General features: G+C 33.3%; 1 protein-coding gene across 2 annotated transcripts; it reads left to right on the forward strand.

The window, feature by feature from the left end:
- The first annotated feature begins 1,796 nt into the window (after positions 1 to 1,796).
- Positions 1,797 to 11,150, forward strand: LOC106055635 (ankyrin repeat domain-containing protein 40-like). 2 transcript variants are annotated; one of them, XM_013211981.2, is made up of 4 exons: positions 1,797 to 2,125; positions 5,006 to 5,154; positions 5,581 to 5,775; positions 9,377 to 11,150. In XM_013211981.2, the coding sequence occupies exons 1-4, from the start codon at positions 2,001 to 2,003 to the stop codon at positions 9,679 to 9,681; spliced, it is 774 nt and encodes a 257-aa protein (XP_013067435.2). In that variant the 5' UTR covers positions 1,797 to 2,000; the 3' UTR covers positions 9,682 to 11,150. The 2 variants fall into 2 exon arrangements, with proteins under 2 accessions (XP_013067435.2, XP_055875589.1); XM_056019614.1 differs by lacking the exon at positions 1,797 to 2,125 and adding an exon at positions 3,030 to 4,698.
- Positions 11,151 to 11,278: the final 128 nt, after the last annotated feature.

Below are 11,278 nucleotides of genomic sequence, written 5' to 3' on the forward strand. Positions count from 1 at the left end.
CTGACAAAAAGGGGTGTCATAGAGTGTGTGTGTGTGTGTGGTGTCTGGTGGCGATAAGAAGAGGTTAAGCGACTGATTTGTGTTTATGCATTGAGTATGATGAAATTAGCGTAATGCAAATGTGAAACGGCAGACAATCTTGAGACCTAGATTTCGTTTAAATATCAGTATATTTCATTAATATTACATCTCCATCAAAAGTTAAATATGTGAATATTGTAATAACAGTTAGGCTATATTGAGTTGTTCACATAAGAACTTCATTTTAAAGTTTATTAAGTTTATATGTTATTATAAGGCTTGTCTTCGAGTCCGAAGATTAGTGAGGAATGCAGTTTTTCCCATGGCTGCGCAGTCCCAGATGTGACCTATATATTTTGCCACATCCAGGGCAAGCATAACCACTGTCCGCAGGTGGTCCATTTAGTTTTTCTTTTCGCGTCTGCGTTTATCCTCGGCAGCGGATTTTCTTTTGGTCTCAAATGTGTATCCCGCGGCCTTCGGGAGTGAACTGCAACTGACTCGTTCTAAGGCCGCATGCAACCAGGTGCTCTCTTCTATGTCAGCTAAGCAAAGTTGACGCTTAAGCTGGTCTTTGAAGCGTTTCCGTGAGGCGCCTCTGTTATGGCGGCCACCTTTTAGCTCACAAAAAAAAAAGACTGTCTTTGGCATACGTTCGTCTCCCATACGGGATACGTGCCCTACCCAGCGTAACTGACGGACCATAAGAAGTCCCTCTATCTATCCTTACCGGTAAAAATATAAAACGCCTATATTGGTTCAATTGTACTAGCTGTTCGTAAGCGACAAACCAACGACCAACTAACAAGGAGAGGGGGCAAAAAAAAAAAAAGTTTTATTTTCAGTGTAACTTATCTGAATATTAGTATAATTACATGTTTAAAAATTGAAATATATTAAGTAGGAGATGTCATTTTATCTTCTAATAAGACCTTGTCAACTGTAGATTGCTTTTTGCGAGGCGCGTATGCACAATATGGGTCAAAACGTTTTGAAGAAAACATTTTAAAACATCTCCGCTATTGAGATTCTTCTGCATTTTTTGTCTCAGAATAGTCGAATTTCTACCGTATATTGCAATTTATTATAGTGACGACTTATGTGTGAAAAAAAAATCCCCGATAGAGACGTCTACACGAAGAATATTTGTTTTTTTATTATGATGAATTGTGCCTTCTGAAAGAAAGCACATCGATATTAGCCTTTAAAAAAAATATCTCTTCTTACTAAGAGAAAAAGGTTAGAATACGCTTAGCGCCGAGTCTTGCCCAGAATTAAACCACTTGCCGACTTGAGCAAAAACCTGCCGCATCTTCAATTCTATCTCCATTAAGAAATTTTTACATTGCTTAAAATGTATGTAGGCAACATTATTTTGGAAAAAATATTGCCCATAGGTCTATTATATGTTGCAAAGTATTTGTTTTTTGTAAAAATTAAACTTAAAGTGTTTTATCTGATAAATTGTATTAAACCTTATAACTTAATTTTGCTATTACATAATTTTATAACATCGAACCGAGCCGAACCCGAACTTTAGACCTGACCGAACCGAACCCGAACTATACTCGTCATCGAACCGAACCGAACTCGAACTTAAATCTGACCGAACCGAACCGAACCCGAACTTTAAAAGTTGGGTTCGATTCCCATCTCTATTCCGAACCTAATAACAAGTAAGTGTGTTTGCTGTCTAGGTTTTTCTAGTGCATTTTCAAAATTTTCTGTGTTTTTTTTTACCTTGGAGTTGTCTGCACCTGATAATTGGTATTAGCTACAAAACATCTATTCTATAGTGACTATAGTAGATTTGATCTATCTAGATCTACGATCTAATTGATCTATATAGATTCTATACATAAATCTAGATTTGGACTTGAGTCTTTAGATATAGACTCAAGATAGATTCGAAATCTTCGTAAAAGATATTCTACGCACATTTCTACTTTTGTATTAGATCTACTCTATTTAAAATAAATATGTCACTAGGTGATGATATTGGTGAAAGACTCCGAGAAGCAGCTTGCGTTGGAGATTTAGTTTTAATTTCAAAACTAGAGTCTCAGGGCGTAGATATAAATAGTAAAAATACAGTAAATGGTTGGTGAGTGATGAGTGACATTATTATCGACTCAATATAGAGCTATGTCTCACTGGCAGATCCAGGGGAGAGTTGGGGGGCTGTAGGGTAGATCATCCCCCCAAAAAAAAAATGCCCAATCAGCTGCCTTTCGGTAGCGGGTGCGACGAATTTTAGTGTATGTATAGAAATCACATAATAATTATTTAATTTATTATAATATGATAATTTAAATTAAATGTGTGTATACAAATTCTTTACTTATGTTAATATATGCTAATTATTTATATTAATATTTTTAACCAGTTTTTACTGTCGCAGCCACCCCTCTAGATTTATTAATAGTTTATTCGCCGATTTTGGGGAGGGGGGCCATTTGCTTGAATCCCACCCCCGACCCCAACCCTTTGAGTGCATTAGTTACATATCTAGATCTATATAATAAAAGTTACTTAATATTGATATTTCAACAAATCTTTATATTATTTTGCCCCCTTTCATATATGTTGGCTGATTTGGTAGGGTGGGCAGGGGCGATATTTGTAACATATACTGCCCTCCACACTTATCAGAGTCTATGTATTTGAGAATAAATTTGTCAAAATTATTTAAAGAAAGACTTTGTTTTGGAAAAAGTCAGATTCCTGAGAAACTTTTAAGTATAAGAGTAACAAATGAGTTCTGAACCCAATAATTATTTTTTTTCCCAACCTTTACTCAATCTGAGATTATTCTATTGCATAAATAATTTTGGGACTTTAACTCATAATTTATGCATGGATCCTAAAAATTAGAATAGAATCTAATTGTCTTTTATTTAATTTTTCCTCTGTCTTCCAAAATTTTGGTTCAGACCTTTGAATTATAGTTCTTTAATAAAACGAAGTTACAAACAGGCATATTGAACAAAATTATTCATTTTATAATAAAAATAATTTAATTTATTAGACCTCTGTTAATAAACATTTATATTGTTCACATATAAGTGAACATCGTTTGCCCATATTATTTTATGGAAACATTTCTTTCAGCTGCCTTAATCTAAATCAATTTTTTCAATCTGTGGGGTATCCTTTCTTTTCAATGAACAAATTGTTTGTAATTTGCAATGTTGTTAAGGGTTTTAAATTCATATTAGATTTTAAAAAAATTAAATCATTATTCAAAAGGTATTAAAAATGAGACATTTTGCGCCAGTCACTACTTACGCTACTTGTATTTATCAGTCACACTTCAGTATTGGCCCTTGCTCCACATTGCTTTATTTTACTTAATTTGACCTGCCATTTTTAATAGAATGAATTATGAGCTTTATATGTCTGGAGAATGCATTTCTGCAGTTAAGAAAGCAAAAAAACACTTGAATGTGTGCATTTATGCAAAGGGTTAGGGTTTACTGGATTTTAGGGTTAGGGTTTGGAAAAAAATTGCCCCCCCCCCCCTTTCAAAAGTTCTCTATCCGCTAATGATATAGCATAGCTCTATATAGAGTCTAGATCTACTCACCGTACTGTGTAATTATCAGAAACATATTTAAAATACTGTCATTTAAATTACTTTGTTATATTCTAGATCTAGGTTCTAAATCATTACATCTTACTCATGACATTATGGTTATCAAGACTCAAGATCTCATTTCATAATAATGATCACTAATTATGATACCAATGGATCTCATTCACCAAAACAAACGTATTATACTCTTAGTTAGCATAGCGACACACCATAATTGATGGACATGACATTTAGTGACATCATGGGTAGTGGTGTTTATGCAATTATCTATTATTAGTTAGTTGGTATTACTAGGACTTCAAGGTGATAACATCAATTAATGACAGAGACTCGACTGTGGCCTTTACATATTAAATATTGTCAAGTTATTCAACAGTCTGGACTTAGATCTTTGCTTATCTCGTGATAGTGTTTGCCTATTATATCAGACTTGCAAGTAATACACCCTTACAAGACGGTTAATCATCTCTTGAGTAATTTGTCCAGGTCATACATACATCTAGAAGATAAACCTATTACAAATGCTCATTTGAAGTCCTTGGATAAAACAATGAAAAATAATTCATATTATCAACACCTGCTTTTGTAACATGTCTAGTTAGCTTTGGGATATTCCAAGCACAATTAGGTCTCTTGTCTTAGTTCAGAAATGCCTTGCCAAACCATCGTCACCAGGATGACAAATGTTGTCATTCTTAGGAATGATGGATGAAACTTTAGAAGCAAACATCATAGTCCTCCAGATTTCTTTTTCATGATATAATTCTTTAGAATATTCTCCATACCATAATAAGTAAGATGACATCTGAGCCGGTTCAAGCAAGATGATGTCTTGAGTTGGTCTAAGCAAGATATGATGTTTGAATTGGTCCAACAAGGCAGTGTCTGAGCTAGTCAAAGCAAACTGATGTCTGATTTGATCCAAGCAATAGGATGTTAGAGCTGGTTCTAAAGGCATGTTTGATACTTCATTAAAGCTGCTTGATTAACTTCACATACATTGGCTTCATCTTGATTTCTGTTTGGGGTATTTCATGTTTTTATTCTCCAACCATTGATAGCTGGATGACATTCGGAACATGGTACTTTTTGGTTGTATTTTTAATCAATTTACTGAAGTGTATCATAGACTACAAACATTTTAAACTGACTTCCAACATACTTGATTAGTTTGAGCTATTTATTAAGTATAATATCTGGTTCAAAACGAAGAGTGTATCCTGTGGAAGATAACTTGTTTTTAAAGAATGTACATTTAAAGATTTGTTTATTTAATTTATAAGCTAACTTAGATCTCTCACATTTTCAGAAGAATACTCTAAATGCATACTTTCCAGAATACCCAGGAAATAGTCCCTAATATTTGTATGCATGTTTCTTTGTTGACAGGACAGCTTTACACTGGGCTTGTAAGAGAAATCATGGGAGTGTTGTTAAATATCTGTTAGAGAAAGGAGCAGACAAAGCAGCTCAAAGCAATGATGGGCTTATTCCTGCTCAGTTGACTTCTAATGAAGAAATCAGACAAATGTTAGGAGGTAATAATCTATTCTATGATGCCTTTTGAATTGTATACTTACAGAGCTTATGGTTATGAGTAAGCTAGCATATATTTTTATTTCATATTTTTGTAGAGATTCGAGAGTTTGGTTGGTAGACTAAGGTTAGTTTCAGTTTTGAATCTTGGTAGAGTCACCAAAATTTCTATTTATGTTTAGCAATTTCCCTTAAGGTCGAGTTCTTCCATGGTTTCAGCAGGGGAAGGAAAGGCATTGGTCATTGTCCTTGTCACGTTATATCTTTGTTAACCATTAGCAGAGAGTTCTGGATCTGCAGGCTCTCTGTGGGACTTACACTAAATTATTTCAAAGTTTTATTTATAATGCAGTACTAATCAGATAAAAAAAAAACACTTTTAAAATGTGTGACATATAATATGTAATTATAAATATATTCTTTTTCAGCATCCCAGGAAATTCCTACAAAAATTGTCCAATTACCAATAACCCCAAACTACTTGTCACATCCACCATTTCCTTATACAACAAAAGACAGCACTCAAGTTAATTCCAACTCTTCTGTCATGAATGCTTCAACAAAGTCTCAAGAAATGACTAGTTGTCATAAAGTTAATAATCACCTAGAGACTCAGAATGAAGGTATGTTGGTATTTATGTGCAATTGATAAACAGTAAGTCTTGATAGTTAGTTCTGCTCATAACAAACACTTTAACTCTTTCTCTCCCAAGTGACGATAATAGCGTAGATTTTTTTTCATTAAAGCCGATTAAGCGACGATATTGCCATTGGTGCAGTTAAACATCTTTGTTTCATTTCTATTCTTGGTTAATAATTTAAAATGCTTATATTCTAAATCTACATGATTTCCGCTTGCAGAGTTCACTGTTTATTTCCTTCAACATGGTTTTAATATTACAGAGCGTTTTGAAAGTCGAATTTTTTATTTTTTTTTGTATTAAAATGGAAATGGAGCTTGGCCCATCTGGAGGTCGATCTACTAAAACTTGTAGATCTAAATTATATTCAGATTAACAAGTAAAAGACCTTATTGATTCATATGACAGTGATTTTGTTTTATCTGTTCATAGTCAATGGGATAGTTCTAGTGCCCCCTCCTAAAACTAGACGTATTAGCACAAAGAATACATCTAGATCTAGGCCTGTTTCTTCATTGGTTTCCTTCAGTCATAGAACGACTATGGCTCATCTGGCACACTTCCTCTTGTGGCTGTGGAGCCCTTTTTTGGAGAGACACTCCCGTCCACAAATATCGCAGGTTAAGGTGGCTTTTGCTTCGGTGGTAGAGGAGCTGGCCATTTTTCGCATTGTCCGTTTTTCTTCCAGGGCTGAGGTCCATGTTCTTTCGCTATCCATAGCTTTCTTGGTCACTGTCTCTCTCCATCTGGTGCGGTTTAGAGCTGTCTTCCCAATGGTCAGTATTGATGTTCACTGATTTGAGGTCCCGTTTTATTACATATATGTAACGGAATGGGGGCGACCAGTTTGAAAAATGCAGAGATGGGTACTAAAACAGAAAGCAATTTTAGATTTATTCCTTCCAGTAAGTCTAGATCTACTTCAGGCAATGTGGTATATAGAGGTGTCAACATGAACTTACTCAATTCTGAGTCAACTGAGCTTTACTCTACTAGATTCCCCAATTGTTGATAATCTTGTTATTCGGTCTACATAATAAAAATAAACACTCCAGCACGCAGGACATCCATTTTTACAAAATGGAAACCAGTTTCTAACTATGAAATTTATAAATTTCTGGCCATGACTACAATGATGGCATTAGACTCGTTATGTCCCGCACATCCATATGGATTGTTTTAAATACCACAGTTAAAACATGGAAGTTGTTTTTTGTTCAGGCAAACATTATGTAAATAGCAATGAATCACTTTTATTTGAAATATATCATGTGCAGTGTAATTATTTTCTTACTGGAACTTACTGTTGCAAGTTGTTGTTTTTTTCTCATAAATTTTCTATGGTGGTGACCTTGGATAATGTGCTCCAGTTTTGTACTCCATGAGTTTTTTTTATTGTTTTAGTGCCAGTTCTGTTTCATGAAAATATGAATAAGGATTATAAAAGCATTTAATTCAGTTTGGAATAGAAATGATCTTCTTATGTGATTTGGATTAAATTTTTTTCGTCCATTGGTGAGTTTTCAGATTTTCATTTTTACTTTTCGTAAAGCCAAAAAAAAAAATATCTTCTTCTTCTTCGTTCTCATTGTTATGTTGGAGCCTTCAGATGACTGGACCAATACATGAGATGAACTGCGCAGTGGTTTCCAAATCAGGGAGCTCTCCATATAGTTTTCTTTCTATTGGGGTGTTTTGGGGCCAGTGTCTTATACGGGCCTCTTGGTAAAGAGGGCAGTTTTGGAGGATGTGGTCTGCATTCTCTGGTGATACTCCACATGGGCAGATTTCACTGGTTCCAATTTTGAGCTTCCAGTATATGTGTTGTCGCATTCTGTTGTGTTTGGTCCTGAGTCCAAAGATTAGACGTTGATCTTGTCGGGATAGCTTATAGTAAGCGTATCTTTCTTGTGATTTGGATGAGAGCTCGTCCATTTCTCATTTATTTTATTTACAATTAATTTCTTCAATTCTTCTGGATAGAGTGCAGAGTTTATTTGTGTGTTAGATCTCCCACTCTTGGTGAGTGTGTCAGCCTTCTCATTTCCTTCTAGTTGTATATATGAGAATTTATACACTTGATTTTGTAATATCTTTTTAAAAAGAACATTCATTTTCAAAAACATTATTTTATGATTTTAATAAAAAAGTTATACCATTTTAATTAGAAAATGTTAGTGCCACTACAATCATAATAATTCCGTCAGAACGTGGAAAATAATTATGGAGAGAAAGAGTTAATTGTGTTAAGTTTTTTTTGTTTTTTTTTATTTAGCAAAATTACTATAAAATTGTTCAAACAGTAGTATAAACTTCAATTTACATTATGGTCATTTAAAACCTTGTTACTTGTTAAAGTAAATCTAGACAACACTCAGAATGTCTAAACTGAGACGCAAAAGAATTATGAAGACTAAAATTCATGTATTTTTAGTGGCCCCCAAAAGGGGAAAAGACGCTATTAGTTTTATGTGGCCTGTCTGTCTGTCCGTCCCGTTTAGATCTCAGAAACCAGAAGAGAAAATGAAAATCAGACATCATGATATTTAAGATCATTCAAAGTTCTGATGCAACGGCTACTTTTTCTTTTCTGAAAGCGAAAAATCTAATTTTTTTAATCAATTATGTAAGCAGTTTTTTCATAAAAGTACACCATTTTTACAACTATTCACTATAAATAATAACAAACACTGGAGGCTTTTTTAGTAAGGGAGATGACCATATTAGTATTTTTTTTAGCACATGCAAATGGTTTAGATTTTTGGTAAAAAAATAATAATTTTTTTACAATTGTATTGCTAAGTTATGTAAGTTCTGTCATACTAAATACTACATTTTAAAAAAAAAACATTAACTTTTTTTTAAAGAGAAAAAATCTATTTAGTACGCAAATAAGTTGGACATAATTTAAAACAACAATAAATAAGCAGTTTTTCATATTATCGCGTGAACTGCAGAGCATTCCCAGTCATGGAACACAAAACTAAAGGAATTTTTTTTTTTACGGAAATGTGTTTTTCTTGAGGCTTTGAGTAAGAGACTGACCCTTTAAAAAACAGGTCAGTTAGATACTAATTATAAGACATCAGTTAGGCCAGGTTCACATCTAACTTCACATTCACTTTCAACTATCCCTTTGGGGCACCACACAGGATCTGTCAACCTTCTTTCTCCATTCTTCTGATAGAATTTCATTATGATATTCTTTCTGAAAATATTGATACCTACCTTTTTTTCCTGCCTGAGTGGACCACTTCAGGCACTTTGGGGACCGATTTTGAGTTTGTGTTTCCACAAACTGTCTTTGTAACCTTGTTTTTTTTTTTTTTGTTTAGTTCTGTTTGGAAGATATAAAAATAATCAGGTTTAGAAAAAAAAAAATATTTGTACATCAAAATTAAAATATAGGCCAAAGATATCTATATCTACTAGGCTCAGCCTCTACCAACAAAATCACTTTATTTCAAGAGTTGTATATAAATTCTAAGTTTTGAGCCAAGTACTTAACAGTTTCTTTAATCGTCTTCTGTTCACATTAATGCCCTATTCTCTAAACAAAACTATATGTTGTTTGTCTTCACAGAGTTGGTGTTAAAAGCCAGGATTGCAAACAGTGATGAAAGAGATTTCATTGAAGTGGAACTGAGCCTGTCCACTCTGACCTTCACTTCACTGATCAATTTATTGTGTGCTGAGCTTGGTGTAGATAAAAACCTAGTCGCCAAGATTCGGAAACTGCCAGATACTATTGTCAGAAAAGACAAGGATGTCAGGCGGTTGAAAGACTTTCAGGAGCTGGAGCTGGTCCTAACAAACAAGGCAATGAGCTCTGCCTCCAGGACCTACTGCTTAGGGCCTGCCAGGAATGCAGAGACTATACTGTATTAACACATTTGCTCATCTGACAGTGCAATGAAGTCAACCTGAGTCACTATTTAATACTTTAAACAGAAGTAGAAAATGTTGACACATTTATCAAAATCGGAAGAAGAAAAAAATCTCCCTGCTGCCTTCTCTTTTTTGTCTTGTAGTTTTTGGGCAAAATCTTTTAAAATATAGCTCTCTATAATAGTTTTGTATAAAGAAATGATTGTATGTTGAACTGTAATGAAATGAATTGACTTTTATTACTGCAATATTTTATCTATTGTCTTTTTACTGTCATAATACTTTGTGTACTGAGTCATTTTTATGTTTCTTACATGGGTTATTTTGACTTGCAACATTATAGTTGCTGACATATTGGTAGTTCATATTGAATGATTATTATATTTAGATGCTTGGTATGTTGTAGCATACACCTTCTGTCAAATATGAACAACACTGGCATAAGACTTAGTCATACTTTTGTTTTCTTACCAATCAATGAAGTCATGAACAGAACAGAAATCCATCATCATTTTCATAGAGATTTTTCAACTTGAGTGGCCCCACAAATAATCAAAACAAGTTGACTTTATTTACATGTTTATAACTTGTAGCATCCAATTTAGCTGCATGGTATATTTTTTTAATATGATACATATCTTGTAAAATCATCAGAATTAGTAGTCAAGTGTGATAATGCACCACAAATTCAATGTAGTTTGTATATGTACAGCAGTGGAAATCTGAGCCAAATCTGATGGATTTAAAAAAAAAAAAAGTAATTTTGTTACTTCCCTTAGCACTTATCTTTACAGATTTTCACATTACACTCAAGTGACAAGTATCTAAAGCAATACATGAATTCCCTTGCTGCAGTCATGAATACAAAATCAACACATAGTGTATATATAAATTGTTTGAACTTCTATTTTTAAACTTTGAAAGATTTAAATCTTTAGAAACTTTGAAAGACTCATCTTATCTTTTGAAACTTTGAAAGACTCATTTTATCTTTTGAAACTTTGAGACTCTTTTTATCTTTTGAAACTTTGACAGACTCATATTTTGAAACTTTGAGAATATTACAGCTTTTTGTTTTTCGCTTTTTTTTTTTTTTTTTCTTTTTAATTATTTTTTTTTTTTTTTAAGTGGATGTAAATACAATAGTGAAGCTAAGTGCTGAAACAATAAATGTAATATGCATGCATTATTCAAAGTGGTCATAGAGATACAAGTTCAGCCAACTCCATCATTAGCCGTCCTAGAAAATACTGGCTTATACATTTATTTTATTCCTCAAAATGTATATAGTATTTGTGTGTGTGTGTGTGTGTATTCTTCTACATGTATTGATATATTGTTTTATATTTATATTTTGTGATCTGAGAATCTTTGGCTTATGAATTTGGATACTTTTATAATTTTATTTTAAATGCTAAAATAAAAATTGTATCAACAATTGTCAATAAAGACACCTTCGAATATGGTGATTTGTGTTCATTGAATCTGTTTAAATGTTGTTTGAGTTACCCACAGAGCATTTGAAACCACAGAAATATGAGATGATTTGCTTTTTTCAACATTTCACATCTACCATCTATAATTGCCAGTTAATCAA

The sequence above is a fragment of the Biomphalaria glabrata genome, chromosome 2, assembly GCF_947242115.1.
Source record: "Biomphalaria glabrata chromosome 2, xgBioGlab47.1, whole genome shotgun sequence".
NCBI lineage: Eukaryota > Metazoa > Mollusca > Gastropoda > Planorbidae > Biomphalaria > Biomphalaria glabrata.

Coding starts and splice junctions, on each gene's coding strand:
- LOC106055635 (XM_013211981.2), top strand. CDS start 2,001: ATGTCACTAGGTGATGATATTGGTGAAAGACTCCGAGAAGCAGCTTGC. Junction 5,155..5,580: donor AATCAGACAAATGTTAGGAG/GTAATAATCTAT, acceptor ATTCTTTTTCAG/CATCCCAGGAAATTCCTACA. Junction 5,776..9,376: donor CCTAGAGACTCAGAATGAAG/GTATGTTGGTAT, acceptor TTGTCTTCACAG/AGTTGGTGTTAAAAGCCAGG.